The sequence below is a fragment of the Talpa europaea genome (assembly GCF_964194135.1).
Source record: "Talpa europaea genome assembly, chromosome: 3".
Classification (NCBI taxonomy): domain Eukaryota; kingdom Metazoa; phylum Chordata; class Mammalia; order Eulipotyphla; family Talpidae; genus Talpa; species Talpa europaea.
The window spans coordinates 50,636,616-50,661,033 of NC_140069.1; the positions used below are offsets into that span (position 1 = coordinate 50,636,616).

The 24,418-nt window shown below is 33.0% G+C and overlaps 1 protein-coding gene and 1 pseudogene across 2 annotated transcripts in view; both read right to left on the reverse strand.

Moving 5' to 3' along the window:
- The window catches only part of LOC311168025 (uncharacterized protein C8orf34 homolog), a gene marked incomplete at both ends in the record, with an annotated part of 338,634 nt that overhangs the window by 202,810 nt on the left and 111,406 nt on the right, over positions 1–24,418 (reverse strand). Inside the window, 3 exon segments of the mRNA XM_084229301.1 lie at positions 1,909–2,075; positions 9,932–10,104; positions 22,859–22,887. Coding sequence (XP_084085427.1) covers positions 1,909–2,075; positions 9,932–10,104; positions 22,859–22,887 — 369 coding nt within the window.
- On the reverse strand, positions 13,506–15,980 carry LOC311168226 (NADH dehydrogenase [ubiquinone] flavoprotein 2, mitochondrial-like; annotated as a pseudogene). Its single transcript has 2 exons — positions 15,954–15,980; positions 13,506–14,132 (listed from the first exon to the last, which is right to left on the reverse strand). The product of its transcript is annotated as an NADH dehydrogenase [ubiquinone] flavoprotein 2, mitochondrial-like (transcript).

Here is a 24,418-nt window from a genome sequence, read left to right on the forward strand (position 1 = left end):
AGAATCCCTTCATATAACTGAGCTATATTTCCTCACTCTGCCTAGATATTCTTGAGATTATCAGGCTATCTGCCAACTGATTCTGTGCATGTCTGGGTTTCTTTGAAAGATTCTCTTTGTAAGTTAGAAAATAGCTGCTTTCATGTGGCCATTAGCTGACTATGAACTGTCATTTAAAGGAAAGGAGTGAGAGGAGGATATTGACAGAATCCAATGTCACTATACCATAATGTCAATATTGATGCTATTCAGACAACATCCTGGCCCCTTGTATTGATAGTCACTGCTCAAAGCTTCCCCTCTTTACTGTCTTCTAACTAAAATTCAGGAGCAACTGACAGGAATAGTCAGAGTACAACTGCAAGAGTCCACTCCTAGCAGAGCATACACAGGGGTTAAGGAACACACTCTGCCTATTGAACATACATCTACTTGTTCTTCAGGATTCAAAGAGGAATCAGTTTTTTGAACAAATATTCCCTGATCCCTGTGCCCTACTTCCACTTTAGTTGTTATCTTTAGTACAACTTTGTACTTAATTCAATTAGCAAGTGTAGCATATACTATCAGAATCCAAATTTACATTTTTATCTTGAAGATTTGAATCCAAAATTCCTTGCAAATTGAGATAATCATTTCATTTAAATAAATAATCTGTGTGAGCTCAATGCTTAGTATATAGTAGGTGCTCAAAGTTTGCTGAAAAGAAGGTGAAGGTACCATCACCATATCTGGCACATTTGCAACATTAATGATTAGCAGCAGGGAGATAAGATTCCCTAAAAAGCACCTAGACTTAATTATTCTAATTAAAAAAAAAAAAAGATCAACAGTGTGAAGTGAAAATGCCATAACTTAAGTCTTCTGAGTGCTGAATGAATGCAGTTACAACGTCAGTCAACCTGCCATCATTGATCAATAACTGTATAAGTCTATGCATGAAATCTATGTCATTTATCATACTGATAGTATTCTACAACCATAGATACTTATAACCAAGACATATGGCTTCAGGGAAAAAGAATTTTTTTAAATGTGTGTATATTTCTAGAACTCTGTGTTTAATATGTTAAATTTATTTAGCGTTTTCAAATTATTGCATTATTTATTCTGTTTCAAATATATCATGATAAAGTATTTGAAAATTGTTCAAATTATTTAGAGTAGTATAACAAGTATCACTGAATAAAAGCATTGTTTTATATGTGAAACACTCTTTAAAATAGAATTTCATTACTTTCCTTTGAGGAAAAAATGGTTTTCCAAAGGGTATTTCTATTTTAAAAATTACTGTGAAGGTATTTCTAATGAAACAAAAATATACATTTGTTTCCTTGAAAGATACTAAAGTATGTCTTACATATATACATTGATAAGATTTTCATGAAAATAATGGGCCTACAAAATACTGACATTTCTGCAAACTTTCCTGTCATTTATGGAAGACATAGAAAATTAATTTACCATCTGCCCCTTTAAATTTTACTCACTATCTGAAATATCCTTGAAGTAACAGGGAGACATCTTGGGATAAGGACTGAAACACGTACTTTGGATACATTTTATAGACAAAAGATGTGATCAAAGCAATTATAATCAGAGAATAAAGCAGACAGACTTGAAATTTTTATCACAGTTGCACACAGAATAAAGCTTGATTAAATAATCAGAAAGTAAAGTGCTGCATATACAAAGCACAAAATACAGTCTAATAAATGCTTCACATGATTATTTGATTTCAACCTAGTTCTTACATGCAACTTCAAAAAAGGTCTAATATAAATAAAAGTATGCGTTAAATGGTTTCTTTAAGAAAACTATTCAAAACTACTTAAATCACTTAATCACTACACATTTTTACAATGCCAGAGAAGAGGAAAAAGAAAAATTATTAATTTTTAAAATTACCCAGCAATTCCATTGCATCATCTTCATTATCAATATCTTCTTCTGTTACAGATGGGGTAGGGCTGTGGAGGGACTCAAAAGAATCTTGAGATAGCATTGCTGCCAGAAGTTTCTTATGTTGCTGTTGCTGTTGCTTTAATCCTTTACTCTTGGGCTCCACCTTTAAGCTGAAGAAACATTTAAATGTTAATTTTCAATAATGATGACACCAGCAATTAGCCACTGTAATTTAAAAAAAATCTAGAAATACATTTTCATTCAATTATTTTGCTATGCAAATTTATGGGCACAGTAAAATTTTTCCCAGGGATAAGGGAAATAGAAGGTGACTTCCTTTTTAAACATCCTTTGGTATCTCACTAACAATTTTCCTAGTGAGTTTGAGGGAGAAATATGGCAAACACTAATTCCTGCTCCATTTAAAGGAGGTGGTGGCCATCATCTCCTGCCAATTACTGTCAAGAATCAAAAAGTCCAGGGGCCTCCACTGGTGGCGCAGCGGATGAGCGCTGGGCTGTAGAGCTGCCTGCAGCCTCTGCAGCACCGGTTTGATCCCCGGCAGCCAGGCAAGGGTCCCACATGGCGTGCAGACCTCTCCTGCTGCCTGCTGCTCAGCAGTGTATTTCGTCAGTCTGTCTGTTCTGTTCCCCGCTCTGACTCTGGTGAATTCTCTCACCCTCACGCACTTCTGACTGTACCTAGTGCTTATATAAATAAATAAATAAATCTTTAAAAAAAAAAAAAAAAAGAACCAGAAAGTCCAAATTATTATACGAAATTCCCTGATCTACGAAACAGAAGTTTGTTAAGTAAAACACATGTAATGGGAAACTATTTTAACGTACTACAACAAGATGCTTTAACAAAAACTTTAATTTCTGTAATTACAAAAAAATTTCTTACTAATCCTATTAATGAGGCCTAGGTGTGGAGATAGGATGGACTAGAAAGAAGGAAGATGGAACCAGGAATGACAAACATATCTCTGATGCCTCCAACCTAAAAGAATCTAGAATGTTGGGAAACATTTCTTCATGATAAAGCAAGGCTCCTTTGGTAATTGCTGAAACTTTCATGGTCTTTTCTCCCAACTTCCAAAGACAGTGTGTCACTGGATAACTTAGGAAGGTGGCAACCAAAATTAGCTTCAAAAACTTGTTTCAAAGTTCTTCTCTTTTCTATAATCCAATTTCTTTCCATAGTTTTTCCCAGAGGAAGAAGATGACAAGTATCAACTCATGAAAGAAAAAGACATGATACAGAGGAAGTCTCGCCCAGGTAGGAAGAGGAAATACTATAACCCTTCTAAAGACTCTCAGAAAGCCCAGAAAGAGCAAATAGCCAAGACAAGGTCATATACACTTCTCTCACTATCACTAGTCCAAAATGCAGGAGGCATGGTTGAAAAAACAGACTTTAGTGCACAGATCAGAAAATTTCAAACTGTCTTAATGGAGGTACCAAGTTCAACATTGTCTAAGAGAAGACTGAAAATGGCAAAATGACACTGAATGCCACCAGTGGGCAAAGATCAATCAACTCCAACTCACTGATTCACCTTAAAGTTAGGGTGGCTATAAAAGAAAAGATCAAAGAACGAGGAGTAAATAAAAAGTTGTTTCTTAAAATAACACTAGTTAATAAGTGCAGAAGGAATAATAATCAGAAAATCAATATTTTGCACACACCAATGCAGTAGTTCTAAGGTGAGGACCACCGGAGCAGGTTAATACTCTTTGTTAAAGACAGAAGAAATACCATCAAAAATCCCAAGGGGCCTCCCTGGTGGCACAGGCAGTTGAGCACTGCACTGTGAAGTTGTCCAGTCTCTGCAGCTCGGGTTCGATCTCGGCTGGCGGGCAAGAATCTCATATGGCGAAGCAGACCTCTCCTGTCTAGCCTGCTGCTCCCCTCAGCAGTGTATTTCGTCAGTATGCCTGTTCTGTTCCCCGCTCTGTCTCTCCCGCACATCTGGCCTATACCCAGGTTCTTGTATAAAAATAAATAAACCTTTAAAAAAAAATCAAGGTCTTTTCCAAAAGAATACTTATTTTTAATTAATTATTTTGCTTTGAAATAATTATAGATTTGCATGGAGTTATAAGAAATGATATAGAGAGACCCTGTGAACAAAATCCCAGTATGTTATTTGGTGACTATCAACAAGTATTTTTTTAATATTTAAATGAAGAGACAAAATAACCAGAGTAGTGAAGAAGAATTATTGAAGGAGAAGAATAAAATCAGAGTAACTGCCAGTGTAATTCCAAATAATTAAAGATCATTTTTACACCTTAATAGTAAAGATAAAACATAAGAGTTTTACATGCAACCTGATATAAGTTTATTTAGTGTCAGTTTCTTGCCATGGCATCTGACTTCTGACTCATTTTTTTGGTGCACCTTTAAGCTGATAAATAATATAAGAATTTAAAAGTCTTCACTGACCAAATTAATTCATTGAGAAGTAAAGAAATAGATCAAAAACAATTTTTCATTTGGATTTAACTGATAGACCTACTATGCTAAGTAAAAGAGGGGACAGATGATTTATTAATTAGAAAGGGAAAACAATTTATCATGGAAAAATATAAAATTAATTTCTACTTTATTTTACTGAAATAAAACTATTTTTAAAATAATGACATTCATATGTAACTTTAACTTCATTAGTTTTTTATTATGAGAAAACACATATATATATAGTTTTGAATATGAAATGAATAAATTCCATTTACAAGAGGTAAATTACTTAATCTTCTTTTTCTTTTATTTCTTTTTCTGTAATTCAATTTGTAAGAGCACCTACTACAAATGATTTGACGATAATATATGATTAATATAGGCAGGATAGTACCAGGCACATAGCTGTAATATATAATTTGTTCAATAAATCAAATAATTAAAGTTCCTTCATAAGTTTACATTTTATGTTGTAACAATATATTATATATTTATTTTTAACAAACTATATTTTAAGTTTTTATATTAAAAAACAGTCACAGTTCTAAGGCAATTTTCTCCTGTAAGAATAAAAATTCTCAAAATATTACAGTTTTACGTAGATGTTTTATATAGATTCTGACAGAGGTCTTGCCTACTTACTATATGGCTTAATAAGGAGAGAATGGCAAGAAATTAATTATTTGATATAATATATTCTACCTTGAAAATACTGCTTTATATGAATAAACATAAGTCAAATGTAAATTATTATTATTCCTCCAACACATGATTATTTTTAAATGGTTAATGTATGATCAAAAAAGCCTATTTTAAAAAAGCACATATACCAAATGTAAATTTAGGATACTACTCCATATCTATAAATGTTATTCTACAGTTGCGGGGGTGCTGAATATATTCAGTTGTATGAATCATAAATTGTGCAATGTCCTCAAAAGGGTCTGTGGTTTTATCTTATTATTAAATACATTAGTGTTTCTATAGCATTATGTATGAGCATTCCTACTAAGAGGGATAAATGAACTACAGTGCTCAGATCACATTTTGCTATCAAAAGAATTATGAAAACATCTTAAGTCTTCAAAGCACTTTGAATTTCATAATTAAAGGATTATGAATAAAATGCCTAAATTGATAACTGAGATTCTGGTTCTCAAATGTTACTATTAGGCCAACTAAGATGAGGGCTGAGACTTGCTGTTGGAACTTTGGAAGATGGAATTAATTTGGATTATCAGGTTGTTGAAGAGCATTTAGCTTTTATTTATATTTTCTATTATGGCATATTTATCAACTAATAAAGTAATAATAATCTAATAATATCAAATAATCTAATAATAAGGCAAGTCACCATATCTATAATATTTACTGATAATATTTTTGTTTAAACAAGTTGCTTGGGAACTCCCTGGTAGAGCAAGGGTTAAAGTCTCCGTGCTATGAAGCTATCGCCAGCCACTGCGGCCTCAGTTCAATCCCTGGCCAGGGGGCTAACCCACATGGCGAGCCAGACCTCTCCCGTCTCATCCTCTGCTCCCTCAGCATTGTATTTCAGTAGATCCACCTGTTTTGATCCCCATTCTGCATCTGGTGAATCCTCTCATCCCCCACATCTCTGGCCTACATCCAGTTCTTGTATGCATAAATAAATAAAAATAAATTTTTACATAAGTTACTTTAGCTTAGAGTAGTCTTATAAGGTTTTCAAGACTTGATGAGCCTACTCAGAAATTCACACTATAATTCAGCAAGTAATTTTAGAAAATCCATTACCCAGCTATTGCATGTCCAATTAAGATAACCTAAAATGGAATCATACATTTTTTTGTTTTGTTTTGTTTTTAAAAGATTTATTTATTTATTTATTTATGCATACAGGAGCTGGGGTACAGGCCAGAGATGCAGGGGGTGAGAGGATTCACCAGAGACAGAGTGGGGAACAGAACAGGCAGACTGACTGAAATACACTGCTAAGGGGAGGAACAGGCTAGTCAGGAGAGGTCTGCTGGGTAGCTCCCTGGCTGGCCGGGGATCGAATTTGTGCTGCAGAAGCTGTGGATTGCTTCATAGTGTGGTGCTTAACCCCATGTATCACTAAGGAGGCCCAGAATTATACAGTTGTATGAAGCTCAATTTTTGCTTACATTTATATCATAAATATGTGATTATTTTTAATAATCCTAAATGTATTAATACAATGAATATAAATTGTTTTCCCATAAAATGACTAGAGGAGTCATGTCAATCGATGTCAATTGGTAGGATCTAACAATTGCAGAAAGCCTATAATCATCCCCAGATACATTCACTTCTCTGAATCCCTTTTCCTTAATACTTTAATTTCTTCCTCAGGCTCTCTTCATCTAGAACATATTTGATAATGTAAGAAAGATGTGGCAGATGAATGCAGAAAAATGTCCATGTGAACATATACAAACTATTTTGCACGTATTTCAAGAGATTCATAGATCTCTTGAGTTCATTTGGGGACCAAGTAGGAGTCATAAACTCCATGTTAGTAGCTCTCATTCTATTTTACTACTTTCTCTATTTTGCCCTCTTACTTTCCTTTGTTTTAGCCAGCACTTAATCCTTCAGGTGACAGTTATGTGTGCTAAAGTGTTGTATTTCTAGGATGTAAGGGAAAAAAGTCCTAGTAAAGTACACCATTAAAAGGAAAAAAAAAAGTTCCAGAAAAAAAAATATGGGGATAAATTTCTACCCCTAAGACTCAAAAGTTTCCTGATAAAGCCATCCAACCTGGGTCTTTGTTAGGAGATTCTTTATTTCTGATTCAATCTCCTAATAATTGGTCTGTTCAGTTTCCCTGTTTCTTCAAGATTCAGTCCTCTTGGGTTGTATGTTTCTAGGAATTTATCCATTTCTTCTAAGTTGTTCAACTTGTTGGCATATACTTCCTCTTAGTAGATTATGCCTTATTTTATTTTCTCTAACAGTGCAAGTCCAAACTATCATATATGCATTATTTCGAATGAAAGGAAAGTTGGCTATGTACTAAAAATGCAGGATTGCAATAGCCATTCAAATAAGGCTTGAGCAACAAACAATGGAAAAAAAAATCAAGACAGGAAAATGGCCAAAAGTCAAGATAGTCTACAATAATCCTTCTTATAAATAAACTTTATTTAGAAGGTATCTACTAACAATGTCTCCTTCATTCACAAAACAGATATCTATTGATAATGACAAGACATTAGCCCAAGTGGGGAGAAAAAATGGAAGAAGTGATGCTTGACAATTAAGTCTTCACTTTCAGGAATCTAGATTATTATTTAATCTGTTAATAGTTATGATACAAGTTCATTACTATTTTGGGGTAAAAGCTATTACTATAGTTACAGATGCCATAGATTCATTAAAAATTCCTCTCATTCTGCTCTTATTCATCAAAGTCAAATCTAATGCTGTGTGAGTTAGCAAAAAAATTCAAAAATCTTGTTTTTTTATTAGACGATGGGAGAGATATAGTTTATAACCCATAGGTTATTGCTATTCATTAATTTTAGTTCAGTTATACACTTATTTTTCCTGCTTTAATGGGACAGCTGGGCAGGATTATACCACTTTATTCACTTCACAGGTAATGCCTCAAACCATAGTGGAGAGAACAATAAAACTGAAAACAACTTTTCTAAACAAATATTTGAAAAAGATCTTCAGGATTGAAATTTCTGGGTAAGAAATTTGATTGACTGTAAGAAAATTCCCTTTATTAGAGATACAAGAAGAGATAAGAGGTCACCAAAACTAGGAAGAAAATAGATACACTAACATTGCAATAAATACCTCTGATTATTATTATAACTAAATGGAAGTAAAATGAAACTTGATATTTCTCTATTTTACATTTAAGATCTAAAAGTCCACCAATGCATAAAGAAAAAGGCCTACTGGACTTCATAAGTCTGGAATTAAAATTAAAATTACCCTCATTGACAGGTGAAATTGATCTGGCATTTCACAAAAGAAGTTAAGTGGATTCTTAAAAATGGTTTTCTTCTCTTTATATAGGACACTTCAACTATTTCAATAATTTAGAAGTTATTTCTCATGGAAATGGAATCAATTTTCTATATGCCTGAAGCACACTAATGAGTATTCTGAATTTCCTCCAACCAGCCAAGTGATAAGTCAAAGGAAAAAACCTCTGAAAGCTATTACATCTTAAAAAATAAAATTTTCTCCTTGAGAAAAAATAGTTATTGGTTGCTGCTAAATTTAACATAATACATTGAAATTACTATAGTTATCTATACACAGGATAACTTCTGTGTTGGTCAGCTAGTGACAGTCACAGATTTTTAGCTCCTATCACATTTCAATTGAAATTATTTAATTTTTTTTCAATCTTGTGTAAGTCACGCTTCCCATAATGCTTTTCACCCCAACTTCTGTGTAGAGGTTTTCATTTTTTTTGAGTTTTATTTATTGTAGTATCACAAAAAATTGTTATTCTGAATATACATTTTTTCTAATAAATATTATTTGAAAATTCAGAATTATTCCACATCTACCAGCATATGGAAACGTAAAGAAATTGCCACCATTTTATGCTTTTATATCTGAGTAAAATGAAATATGGACTGCAAATCACAAACCATAACAGTTTCAAAGGCTAAACAAAGAAAACGTGAATAATGATACTCAATCTTAAATACCAACTCTAAATGTGTTTTTAAACCAAGGTTACTCTATTCCACATCAATTCCACCTTGTATAGTCTATTATACATTTAATAACTTTTGTCTCCCTGTTGAATAACTATCTATCTCTGGTACATCAAAAGTTTGCCTTCTGCAATTCCTAACAGTTAATACCCCTGCCCAGTATTACAGTAGCTTTCAAATGATAGTTTATGACCTTCTAATTATTTCTCTATGTAATTTTCAGTAGCAAAGAGATAATAAGCTTCTTATACATAAGGAAAAAATCAAAGTTAAAATTAAAAAAAAACAAATGTAATACACTCTAACATTAAATGAGAAAATAATTTTAATCCTATGTGGTGTCCAACATAGTTTTCTTTGTCAGTTATTTCAGAAAAATCATGACTAAAACAAAGGGTCATATAAAGTCAAATTTAAAAACTAACCCTTGATTGAAGACAGCAGAATAGGGGCAACTAGAGGAGGAGAAGAAGGAAAAATGGGGAGAGAATGGAGGGAGCACAAGGGTCTATGGTGGTGGACTATGGGTTCCTTGGCAGTGGGCATACCATGGCACCATTACCTGAAGGGGGAAACCTATACTTCTATAATAGAAACAATAATATAAACCAATATTAACTCAGTAATATATAAATGTAAAAGAAAATTCTATGTGGAAAGACACAGCCTATGAAAACTAACAATCTTCTCTCACAAAGAGAAGTGCTATGAATTAAAAAAAAATGGCTTCTCTCAGAAAGTTTTGTGAGCATTACAATGATACAGAATAATGATCTTCTAATTAAAAAAAATGACGTACTTGAGTTTATTTTCCCTTTCCCTTTTAATGATTAACAATGTTCAGAAAATTAGACTACATTTCATCTTACCTTCCTGCAGGGCTAGTGCCACTATCTTCACTTTCCCATTGCTCATTTTTACTTCTTGGAATTGGGGGCTGTAGCATTTCAGCAGCTAGTGGATCAGCATCATTCTCTTCTCGACCAATCCACTCTCCAATCACTCGGGGTCTCAGAAGAGAAGAATTAAATGCCATTGTTTCCTGAAGAGAAAAAAGGGTGCTGCTCACATTACTTACTAATAAACAGGATGGAAGGGAGATAATCTTTTCTACAAATTCATCTTCATCCTCAAATCAAAAATATTCACTTCTTTATGACTTAATATTTTAATGCATTCCATCTCTATTAGATGACTTGTCCTGTATGATATGTGCTGATTTCTGAAGGTCACTAAAGATCCAGGGGTGAATTTTTTAATCTAGATTTGGAAGGCTTCATATGTATTATCAGGAAGGAGGATTAGGAAGGATATTTGTGACAGAGAAAGAGTGTGTCTTTAGACCCACATTCTTAAAAAGCTTGGTGTCACTAAATTTTCAGGGATGGAATCAGGGAACAATACAAAAGGAGAAATGGGTGGAGTGTTCATTGCCTCCAACTGTGAAGCATTTTGGATTTTTAATTATCCAGCAGCTATTGAAAGCACACAGAATAAACTAATTCAAAATATGTTAAAGTGATCTCTTCATAATGTGGATATGAAGCAGTGCTTAGTGCTGTAAATATTTTAATAATTTAAAATTTTATGAGAAGTTTGGAATATGTATACTTATAAGGATATTTTGGTTAGTAGAAAAAAGAGAGGTTAAAGCAGTATCTATTGCATGACCTAATTATTGTTAAAAAATTGATATTAGTGTATCTCCATCATTCATTCACTAATCCATTTATTTATTATTCGTTGTACTTATTAGGACCACTTATGCAGCAGATACTATTTGATTTGTTGAGGAAAACTATGATAAGACCAAATTGAATGTCTTATCTGAATGGAGGGGCTACAGATAATTTTAAATTTTTCTACTTTTGGCATTTCCATGTCTTTTTAATATTCTATGATAAATGTGTACTCACCTTAGAATAAGAAAAATGTATTTTAAAATACATTGATCTGAGAAACATATGCTTTGCTAAAATTATGTCTAGTTATAATATTTAGTATTATAAGACTCTTAAGCCAATTGCTAAAAATTCAGAGCTGGTCTTCTGAGTCTACAATTCCCAAATATGTTAAACAAATAAAATACAATGTAAATATAGTATTATAATATATACAGTATTATAATAATAATTAATATGACAATACAATATCAAAAGCAACACATGAAATATAATTAGGACATATTTGAATAACATTTATCCAAATTATAACAAGCAACAGAAAGTAGTTGGATATAATAATACTGATTCCCCAACCTACATGGAAATGCAGCATACAGATTTTTAGCAATAGTGTTTGCATAATTTAGCAACTAATCTGAATTCCTCCTGTATTTATTTTCCCAGAGTCAGGAAATGAAAGCATTATAATGGCTTTCAGCTGTGAAATCATGCAGTCAAATTAATGTTTTCAAATTACTGGAAAGAACATTCATCTGCCACAATCTAATATAATTTGAAGTACAAGAATTAAAATTAACAGCAATACTGTTAAATTTTAGACCTATATTTGCTTTAAAACAGATTAAGATTAAGACATATTTTAGAATTAAAAAAATCTATAAACATATTTACAGCTTCAAACTAAGTTCTGGCTTTCGTGACTGAAATGTTATTCTCTAAATTTCATTTTTTCCAATGGTAAAACAGTAATGATGGGAATCACAAAGCCTATTGTATCAAGTGAATTAGTAGATAATGTTGCTAAGCCATAGAATTCTATAAATATGCTAGGTACAATTATTAAGGATGTGTACTTTATTCAAACTATTTCAATATGTGTGATATAGTTGGAGAACAATGGTAAACAAAACTGTAGAATTGAGTAAGTTGGATAACAATAGATTCTTGGTTATCCATATGAGCAGAATAAAAGGACAGAGATTTGATACTGCAGAAGTTTATTCTATAAAGTTTATTTTATTCAACTAACCAAAATGTTGGATAATTAATTCAATATTATTCAGCTCATTTATATAATGAGGAATAACTGGGCTCAGAGATTTGTCTTGCTATAGGCTCTACGGATAAGGATGGTGACAGAAGAAATTGACGACTGAAACTACAGAAGTAAGTGGGGTTTAGGTTCTGTAATGCAAAAAGTGAAATAAGGATTTACATTCCAGTATGATCAAAAAGTTCAGAACTATAGAGAATCAAAAATAACTTTTTGGTTGCTTACTGGGAAATTAAATAAAATGACAAATGCCACTGTTGTTGGAAAGTAGAGCACAAAGGGAAGAATAAATGGCTTGATATACAGCATGTTTAACTCCAGCTGGCAGCAGAAATTTAGTGAGAAAGAACTGACAAGCAGAGCAATACAAAAAGCTATGAACAGGGTGACAGGAGTTAGAAAGCGAATATTTTGCAGGTGAGAAAAACAGGACTCCACTAGTTTTATTTTCAGAATACACAAAGCCCTCTTTTTATATCTGCCACTTGTTAAAAATGCTCTAATTCTAAAAATTCTTAAATATAGTCTATTTATAGTAACATATTAAAATAGCATATTTTCTTTGAGTTTACTACCTATATTTTATTAAGCTAAGTAAATATCCTTTTATAATTTTTAAGAATTTCAGTGAAAAGTTCTTAACACTAGTTCTTTAGTTCTTAACTCTATTACACATAACCAATACCATGATATTGCAAAAGAAATTAAAAATCAAATTGAATTCAAATTTTTGAAAATATTTTAAGTGCATGGACAACAAATAATTTAAACTTTCAGTACTAAACAATGTAAATCCTTATTTTTTATAAATCTTTAAATACATATTCCTTTGACCACCCAATGTAAGAAGTTCCTACATGTTTATGTTTAGGTTCTTAATTTAATAAGAAAAGCATTTAATTTAATTTAATTTAATTTAATTTAATAAGAAAAGTATTTCCAGTAAAAAATTCACCCAAATGTAACAGATTTCCTCACTATATCTTATCAGCAAGAAGCTCACTTATCAGAGAAGTGGTTACCTTAAGCCAGACCTACTCTTTCCAAGTAGCCTACTCCCAGGTGCTAACCCACAATGAAATCAACTGCTCTGATACCAGTTACTAACACACTTGATTAAACAATGTATTATCTGAATGTTTTCTCATGTTAATAAAATGCTTATGGAAGATGGGATCATATGTTAAATTCCTTGTTCCCTTCAAGACATCAAGCACAGTTTTGATTTTATAAAATAAGCACAAAAATATGTACTGAGCAAATTAAAAAATAATTCAAAGAATGAAAAACAAAGTATATATGATAAATTATGAAGTATCTTTATGTCTAGCCAAAAATCATGTAAATGATTCCTGGATAACACTGATTAATTATATTTTTTGTAGGTTGGTTATTCATATTTATTTCTCCAGTGTCATATTTACAATTGAATGTAAATTGAAAGCCTGTTTGCACACCAGAACCAGATCTTTTGGGTGATACAGTCTAAGTCAGACCCCCAGTTGGCACACAAGAGAAGCTTCCACTCTTTGGCCCAGACTATAGAATTTTGCCAGCCTGGAGTCCAACAATAATTTCTTCAGTATCCTTAGGTGTCAGATGATCATTCCAGTTGTCATTTATTTGACCAATTGGTGCATTTACATACAGATATTCTACCTCTCTAAGAGTGAATAGTTTGCCAGAAGTAGTCTTCCAAACTTTTTACCAAGTTTTTTCTAAAAGGCTCCAGTATGTTGTCAGAGTTTTGAGGCATGCAAGGAATAGTAATGCTGCCCTGAATGTGATACTTTCCAACTGGCTTTCAATTATACAAAGTATAAAATTTGCCACTCCTCATAGTCTTATTGGAGGCCCTTGCAAAACTTCTTTTTCTGCAATCTTGTTCATAGCAGAGATTGGCAACCGCCCATTCTGTTTTGGGGCTAAATGCAGAACTGGAAGCATGGCTACTGCTACATGTCCATCTGGACAGTGTTTTACAATTGCTTCTATCCTCTTATAGTTTTCTGGTGTGAAATCAAATGGAGTATCTGGGTTATTCTCAGGAATATCTCTGTGCACAAATAAGGTTCCTCCAGCTCCATTTTGCACAGTTATCTGATACAGCTTCTACATTGGCCAATGAGGAAAGCTGCCCAGGCCCAAAGTGCCATGGAGTAGCGCACAGCAGGCTAACCTGTTCTGATTAATGCATTTTTTAGTGATATCAGAAGAAAGTATTTAAGTGATACTCAATTTGGGATAATGGAATATTTCTTATAAACTCAATCTTTTGAGTAAATTTTTTTAATCCTGCATGTTCACAAAAGGTAAATTTTTAAATACAATATCTGATTTAACACATAACCACTTTACATTCCTACTAAAAAGAATTGTCCCTTGGAATAATGGCAGATTCCAGATATGGAACAGGCAATATGCAAAATGAGCCTAAAATATCTTGCCATTCCATAAAGTAAGAACTCTATGAAAGACCATTAGGATTCTATCGAAAGAACTCAGGAGTCAATTTAAATAATCTCTCAATGGAAAATGTTGAGAAATTTGAACATGAATAAGAATAACTGCAATACTGTGAGTTATATTTAACATTTAAAGAATCTGTATGTTTATTCAAAGCATTAATAAACTTTAGGGCATGTTATGGTACCAAAGTTATTATTTTTGAAAATTATTAAAAGTAAAAAGAATCAATCATTTAATCTGCCTTCTCTATAAATATCTGATAACAGAATGTTTGTCTTATTTCAGAGTATTTCAGCAAATAAATGAACATGGAATTATAAAATTAGAAAAAACACTACCTAGTAGTGAAAGGTTTAAAGCTTTTCCTCCAAGATCAGAAATATGACTAGAGTGTGTCCTCTCTCATTAGTCCTATTCAACAAAGAGCTGAAAGTCCTACCCAGAGAAATTAAGCAAAGGAAAAGAAATGAAAGCTCCAAATTAGAAAGAAAAAAGTATAGTTGTCTCTGTTTGCCAATTAGTTTTAAAAGGCCCCTCATTTGGTGCTTATGCAGTGTTTCTTGAACGTTATATTTAAGAATGATTATATTCATGCATTTTTGGTAAAAATAACACAAAGTGACATATTCCTTTTGTGTTAAATGGCACATAATATTCTTTTATCCCATCAGTAGTGTTGCTAACCTTGATCACTTGGGTTAAGGTGGTGTCTTTCAGGATTTTCCATAGTATAGTTTCTACTTTTCTGTTGTTTATTAATAAATATCCTCTGGGGAATAATTTTGAGACTATGGAGCTATCTCATAATTCTCAAAATTTCACCTACTACCTTTATTTTTTCTCAATAGTTTTATTTTTTATTAAATTTTGTGTGTGTATGTGTGTGTTTATGTGTGTGTGTGTGTGTAGAAGAACCCAAATGTAGGACAGGGGTAAGGGGGCATGAGAAGATTCACCAGAGAGAGAGTGGGGAGCAGAACAGATAGATTTACTAAAATACACTGCTAAGGGGAGCAGCAGACCAGATAGGAGAGATCTGTGGCACCATATGTGGGTTATGCTCCCTTGCCAGGGATCAAACTCAGGCCATAATGGTGATAGCTCTGAGACTTAACCCCTAGGTCACCAGGGTGGCCCTACTTACTACCCTTAATATCAAATGTTAAACTTTGCCTGCATCAATTACTATGGAAGGCAGCTATGCTCACCACTATACCACCAACGCGGACCGTTGCATCAATTACTATGATGATTGCCAATCTGTGATTTTCTAATTATACAATTCCTTTTAAATTTATTTGTTGATACTCTACTGTAAAAAAAGTGTCTCCTTCACCTCCATATAGGTATGCACATGTATAAATATCAGCATATACTTATAATTATTTCATTAAGTGTATAGTAATATCGTTATTATTATTTTATGCTTGAATTTTCTCAGATTTGACCAATAGGAATCCTTACAAGCAGGTTCCTATGTTCTTTTACCATGTTCCATCACATTTGAATACATCTTTCCTTTCCAGTACTAGAAAATATTTCAAACTTAACTTGTCAGCTTCAGTCCAACAATCAACCAAAGAATCCTGATTCATTTTAATAGCTATTAGTAATTAGGAAACAATATTTGAGCTCTACTTGTGTTCACTGCCAGCATGTAGAATTTTTTATTTTTTCAAATAAAAATATCATGAGGGTTTTTTTAAAGATTTATTTTATTTATACAACAACTGGGGTATAGACCAGAGGTGCGGGAGAGTGAGAGAATTCAACAGAGACAGAGAGGAGAGCAAAACAAGCAGATGGGCCAAAAACACTGCTAAGGGGAGCAGCAGGCGAGACAGGAGAGGTCTGCTGCGCCATGTGGGTATCTCCCTAGCAGAGTGGGAATCCAACCCACGCTGCAGAGCTGCAGATAGCTTCACAGCGCTGTGCTCAACCCGCTGCACCACCGGGAAGGCCAAAAATATCATGAGTTTTTAATGATAGTTCCAATTCAAAAATAAGATCTTTACTTAAATGCATTGATCTTATAATGTATTTCATTTTCCCTAAGCAAAACAAAAAAATCTGGTTAGTAAGAATGCCAAGATAATTACTTCTTTGCTATACCACAAAAATCATACACAAGTCTCATTACAATATCAACACTATAATTAATCATTACACAATAAATAATACCAGTTTCAGATGTACTGTTATTCTTTCTGATTTTTTCTGTCCTTAGGGTACATTCCACAAGATAACAATCAAGTCACTGTCTTTACAATGCCTTTGATTAATTCATTACAGTATGTTTATGCCATCAACCTGAAATATAATTGTGCTAACTTGTTTCATTTTGCTTCTGATTATTAGAATTATTATTTTAAGATTTAACTTTGTTTTAAAATTATATTAAATATTTAAATGGTTCCAAAATCAAATATTTGAATTTCTAAAGAAATCAAGCTTCTATCCCTCTCCTCTGCTCTCTTTACCTTTCCTTACTCCTACTCGACTAGAACTTCCTTTCTCCCACAGGTAACATTTTAAAAAGAGAGAGAGAGAGAGAGAGTGTGTGTGTGTGTGTGTGTGTGTATGTGTGTGTGCGTTTCACAGTATGACAGGTTCTGTTATTGTTTGTTTGGCTTTAATATAAGCAAATAAGCACTGCTGTTTATTTAGATAAATGATAACACTCTATAAGCTCATTCCTTCTTCATGCCTTTTACATTTAACAATACATCCTGGGAATCACTCTATAGTATCTATATAGATCATTTTTTTCATTTTTATAACTATGCAGTTCTCCACTGCGTGGATTAAGTATAATTTATCCAGTATTCGTCTTTTAATCAGTATTTACTTGTTTCTACTATTTTGGTATCAAAATAACAAGATAATATATAGTCACATATAGAGGTCTTTTCATATTTTTGCCAGTGTTTCCTTGATACAGACTGGGGTCATTTGATAAAATATTTTAGATATAATTTTCAATACAATTTTTTAGATACTGAAAATTTTCCTTTATCTTCACAGTGTTTGTAACATTTTGTATTTCTACCAGCAATGTGTGAAAATTTGTGCCTGTTTTACTCACCAACAGAGTATTTTAACAAAATTAGAAGTTTTTGTAAGTGTGAATAGTAAATACTGATGTTTAGCTTGCCTTTCATTTGAACAAGATTTAGCATCTTTTCATATAGTTAGGAAGCATTTTCATTTTTTTCCGTGAATAATCTGCTCATATGCCTCATTTTAGTGGAATTTTGGGCTTTAAGCTCTACATTTAGAAGTACCGTATAATTAGGTTATTGAGCTTTGTTTTAAACAGATGTAAACTGCAAGTGTTTTTCCTCAATAGTCATGTTTCATGTTTTATATTTGAAACACAGGTTTTTAAGACAAAACAGACTAATAATCACCCTGGCTATCTCCTTTAATGTGGTAGGGAGGTACAGCACTCAGGGCACAGAGCAAGGATTACTGTCTCGAATATGATGTTCATAACACAGAACAGCAATAGCCTCACACCCAGGACAAGGCACATGTTAAAAAACAAAAAAAAAGTCTCTGGTTTATAGTTGCTTGTTGATTTTGATTTTTTTCTTTATTATAATTAGTCTTTTTCCTGGTCCCTTATTTAAGTTTTCTAAATTCCTGCTATGAGTGAGACCATCCAGTATTTGTCTTTTTCTTTCTGGCTTATTTCACTCAGCAAAAAAAAGAATAAGAAGAAGAATAAAAGAACCAATATATATGGGATTCTCTATTTTCATATTAATAACAAATTAAACCAGGAATATCTGTAAATGTCTCACAGATTCATTGATCTCTTAATTAAATGAATCTATTTTAGTTATCAAAAAAAAAAAAGTATTGGAGAGGATGCATAGGAAAAGGAACCCTACTACACTGTTGTGGAAACATGAACAGATGAAACTACTCTGGGAAGCAATCAGGATTAATCTTAAAAATTTTAAATGAAATCTCACATGATCCAGCAATCCTACTCTTGGGCCTATAGCCATACACTATGAAGTCATCAACAAAATACTCCATATCTTCCACAATATTTACAATAGCATTATTTGTAATAGCCAGGACATGGAAGCAATCTAAAATCACCTTTAACTAAAGACGGGATCAAGAAGAAGTGGTGCATACACATTGTGGAGTATTATATTGCCATAAGAAAGAATGAAGTGTATACATTTTCAACAAAATGAGGGGAATTTGGAGAAATATTTGCAGCAAAGACAGTCAGAACAATAAAACATATAATGGACATCCACATAGGAGATAATTCAACAATGTAAAAGAGTTTCAAAAACTCGTGGACATCAATAAATAACCTGAGGGCTTTGAGGTTAAGATGGAGGGGTAAAGAAAAAGGACAAGGATCCGTAATGGAAAGTGTTGGGGGAAAAAACAAACAAACTCTGTAACTTAAAAAAAAAAAAAAGACCTTTTGCCAATTGCGCAACATGGGTGGAATGGAAGGGGATAATGCTATATGAAATAAGTCAGAAGGAAAAAAACAAATAGTGGATAATTTCACTTATATGTGGAATACTGAGAAATAAAACAAAGGGTCTGACAAAACAAAATCCACTAACAAACCCTAGAAATATTACTGTAGAATTAAAACTATCAGACTCAAGAAGGGGAACAGGAGGAGGGAGAACAAAGTAGAGGGTATCCAGAGGGCTATGGAGGAGGACTATATGTGTCTTGGCTAATACACAGTCACATGTAGAGGTCTTTTCAATAAATGTCTTGTGGACATTATTGTCTGCCTTACAACTTAACCTTCCTTACAGGTTTCATATATACAATATTTTACAACAATGTTACATTATGTCACCACCAAAATTCTATTTTTCCATCTATCACTACAGAGTCAAATGCTACTTTTCTAGTACTTGCCTAAGATTTACTTTTTCTTTTTGAGGAAAATGCAAGGCTGTGAGCTTCATAGTCACCAGGTGTTCCCTCTCAACTAGGTTACTTTCCAGGAGGCAAAGGATTGTGAATATAGCTCTGCAAACCTGTTTTCTTTTAAATTCAAGTGTAAACATAGGAATTTTTTTGTAACGATATAAATATTTTTTCAATGAAAGCTTCCTTATGGCAACTGTTGCTGTCTTCCTTAATAAAAATGAAAAATAACAAATATGCAAAAATTTCAACAATTTCCATGAAGTCTTTAAAAAAGTAATATTAGGTAAATTAAGGAAAACCAGCAAAATTGTACAACTTAAATGGAAAGTCACTGAATTCGAGCTTGGGAGAGAAAGGGTGAGAGTAGGGAGGCTGATTCCAATGAATGATCATACCCAAGTGTCTGGGCACCTACAGTTTTATCCAGTCAAGGTAAAATCTATTTTAAGTTCAAAGAACAACTACTATGTTCTGGTATAGTCACCAATCTGGCTATAAGGAAGACCCCAGAAAAAAAGGAAGGACTAAATCAAGTAGCAGCACAAGCTAAATTATGGATCAGGCAACCAGCAGGACTTTGCAATATATACTGGTAATACCAAATCAATTAAGAAATAGTGATGATTATATGTGTGTATTTAAAATGAACATAGAATATAACTGTAAGAGAAAATATTATTAAATTTCTGCAAGTTGTATCCCTTATCATCAGGGAAATACAAATCAAAACCACACTGAAATACCACCTTACATCAGTAAGAATGGCACATATTAAAAAACTAGCAGGGCCTCCCTGGTGGCGCAGCAGCGGTTGAGCGCTGAGTTGTGAAGCTGCCCGCAGCCTCTGCAGCACCAGTTTGATCCCCGGCTGCTCCCTGGCCACTGGAGGAGGGTCCTGCATGGCGTGCAGACCTCTCCTGCTGCCCGCTACTCCCCTCAGCAGTGTACTTCGGTCCTTCTGCCTGCTCTGCTCCCCACTCTGGCTCTGGTGAATTCTCTCACCCTCCCACGCTTCTGACTGTACCCAGTGCTTGTATAAATAAATAAATAATCTTAAAAAAAAAAGTTCAAAAAAAAAAAAAACTAGCAATAACAAATGTTGGCGAGGATGTGGCAAAAAAGGAACTCTCCTACATTGCTGGTGGGAGTGCAAACTGGTCCAACCACTTGGAAAGCTGTCTGGAGGTTCCTCAGTCTACTAAAAATGGAGCTACCCTATGACCCAGCTATTCCACTCCTAGGGATCTACCCAAAGGACATAAAAACATTGACTCAAAAGAACATCTGCACCCCTATGTTTATTGCAGCACTATTTATTATAGGTAAAACCTGGAAACAACCCAAATGCCCAAAAACAGATGATTGGATCAAGAAGATGTGGCATATATACACAATGGAATATTATTCAGCAATCAAAAAGATAAACTCATGCCATTCGCAACAACATGGATGGAGCTAGAAGGAATTATGCTGGTAAAATAAACCAGAAGGGAAAAGAAAAAATATCAGATGGCTTCACTTATAGCAGGACTATAGGGGAGCCAAATAAGACATCAGTGTAAAAAAATAATAACAGTACAAAACACAACAAAGCAAAAACAGACAATTATAAATCAGAGACATCCTGCAGGGGAGGAGGAGGGAGAGGGATCAGAGGAAGGGAGGGAAGAGAACAGGGGACTGAGGTGATGGTGCAGGGGTGTACTGGGGAATGAAATTCCATGGGGACTACACTTGAGGGAGTGGGGGGAAGCAAATATTGTTTAAAAATGAACAATGATATAAAAAATAAAAAATATTAATAAAAAATTTTAAAAAAAGATTTTCTGCAAGTTGTAAGGAAGGTTAAGTTGTAACGCAGACAATAACGTCCAGAGAGGCCTAAAAAAGCAGGACTAAGTCAGAAGCTAGTTTTGCATAGCATTAGACAGACAAAATTAAAATGATCTAAAAATATGTGAGGGTTTATTAAAGGGCATTCCTATGTAAGAGTATCTTCATATATATTATTTAGTCAACAGGAAACATTTCATGGTATAAAATTCAAAAGGTATCTTCCTATTAGGAGTAAAAAATACTATTGTTTTTGCAAAAATCATAAAATTATTACATTAGAGATTTTTAAATGTCATGACGTATATGACCTCATTTATAATATTTTCTATCATTTTCTTTCTTTTATCTAGCCACTAAGACAAATTTTAATGTTTCTGTTTAGAAAGATATTTGGACAATGTTCACCAACTATTGATGGCTATTCTAGGTGCTTTTCCCTTTCCCAACTACATGTTAGATGCATATTTTTTCAGTCAAAATAACGTAATCTCAACAGATTAAATGAAGAGGCAAATATAAAAATACATCAGTTTGCAATTAAGTCAGATATTAAAGATTTTCAAAAATGAAAATAATGTAATTTTCTCACAAATATCTTGTTTTAGAAAATATTTTTCATAAAAATTTTGGATTTGCTAATGTGATGCTTTTATGACTCTAAAGTGAAAAAAACAGTTTTAATTTCTAACATGGCAAATATTGACAGATAAAATCTCTATAAACAAAAGATTTTTAGGGTTCTCTATAATATTTTAATTGTAGAGGAACTAAAAACAAAAAAAAAAATGAAGTGTGAACTTCAATGCCAATGATTCTAAATTTTTAACTAAATCAAATTTCTCTCATGAGCAACAACACATATAATATGATTAACAAACAACTCATAATACTCCAAAAGAGAACTCTAATTGCTATGCTGACCTGCCAAATTTGCTTTCTCCTCAGTTTTTCTAATTTTGGTAAATGGCACCACGCCTCACCTTGTTGCTAATACAAACCTAGGAGTTAGCATATTTCCTCTAAAACTACCAATATCTGATCCATTAGCATTGATTTCCTCTAAAACTGCCCATATCTGATCCATTAGCAACTTCCACTGATACCACCATTAAAATGTATTCTTTATCACATCTTTTCTCTGTATCTTCACAATTATCACCCCAGAGAAAGGCATAATCATATTTTCTTGGCATCATGGTATTAAAAAAAAAATTACTGAATAAAGTTTTAAAAGGTCGTTATAGAAAAGTACAAAAATCTTCCATACCATCATCACCTTCATCATTATATTCATAAGGACAGAATCCAAGCATCTTCTATAATATGATTTACTAGTTTTCATTTTTTAATATATTGATTCACTGAATCAGCCATTCCAGTTTCTCTAACCAAATTCTAAAGACTGACTCAGAAATGGTGATATTATATATTCCATGCAATAACATTCACTAAAGAATCTAAGCATGCAACATTAAAAGTTTTAAAATGTTATCAAAAATAATTATATTTGAACACTTAATACTTTATAAATGATTTCATTTAAGCAGTGGATTAAAACATAAGTTCCATTATTTCTTTTCAATTAGATTGATAGTTTAACTTACCTTATCAAGTTCATCTGAAATTGCAATACCTGGGATTCAAAAGAGATTTATAAAAAGGATTTAGAAGCAATCTACAATAATCTGATGTTAAAAACAAAAAAATTCTATTTATAAAACCAACGCATTTTTCATTTTATTTTTCTTTGTATTAGTGCCTCAAAATAATGTGCTACATCCTTGCTACTAATGAAAGCAAATGAGGAATTTAAGTCAACTATAACATGAACTGCTGAAACAACGCAAATGACATATAAAAATAAAAGAAGAACTAAATTGCTTGTGGGTGATTAAAGGCAGAGCAACCTCACAAAGACACTGGTAGAGAAATTGTCCTTATGTTATAATAACAGTGAATAATAATTTACACCCTTTACAATTTTGTGTTGTCCTAAGAATTAATTCAGACTCCTAGAGTGATAAAATATTAAAACAGAATTGAGTTTGGAGAACATTTATTTTAATTCTCTTACTGTACTGATAAGGACACAGTCCAGAGAGCTTCAAGAATTTTCTCACAGTTCCTTGTACTGCCAATTTACTGAGCCAATGGATAAGTGATTCTTCTCACAAATTTCCCTATTCACCATCCACATATACCTCAAAATATATCAGTATAATTTCTTTCTTACTCATTCCTCCAAAACTGTTCTTACTCAGCAATATGAAGTTTTAGTATTTTATTTCTGTGATGATAGACTGCTAACCTCACTCTCTTTTTTTTTTTTTTGAAAGGTTGTCCTTTTTGTCTATTCTTCTTCATTGTCTCCTTCACAAGAATCTACTTTGAGGGGGGAAGTCCTTTTCTGAAATGCCAAAGATTCTCTGCTGAGCTGTTTTTCTTTTCACTTGATATACTTTCCTTGGTAATATTACCCATACTATTGGTATTTTTATTTCTTGATATGGTGATCACCAACAAATCTTGATCTCCAGCACAGAGGTCAGACTAAAGGTATCTTCTGTAGTCTCCCTGCTCTTTTCTTTTGAATATAGTTGTGTCAAGGAATGAAGACAGGCATTATGGTCAGCCCTCAGGTCTAGGGCATATCACAAATGGAAGTTGATTCAAATACCAGTGTGGGATGGGCCAAGAGACAATGAAAGGTCTAAAGTTTGAAGTGCAAGGGAACACAGAGAAAACAACAATAATAGAATTGAAGCTGCAGTTTAGCAAACCACAGAGCACAAGAAAGAATGAGGTGAGTTGAAAAAGAGACCTGAAAATAGTCTCCAGAAAATAAGACAAAAGTTACCTTCTCAGGTACAGAATTTCTGTAGGAAGTACTCCATTAGTTCCTAGATATCTCCATTCTACTACCCTACCTAATTAATCAATTAGACACGAAGCAGGAAAAATATGCCCTATTCATGTCAGCAAATGACACAACCCATCCCACTACAGATAAAACTAGAAACAGGTGTTTTTCAGACACATTTTTCATAGCAATATACTATATAATTCTCTTGGTAAAAGCTACCGGTCACTAAGAAATTTTATGTGTCACTACATGAAGAGTTTAGCCAGAACTTAAAAATTTTGGGTGACCTAAGCTTAACAAC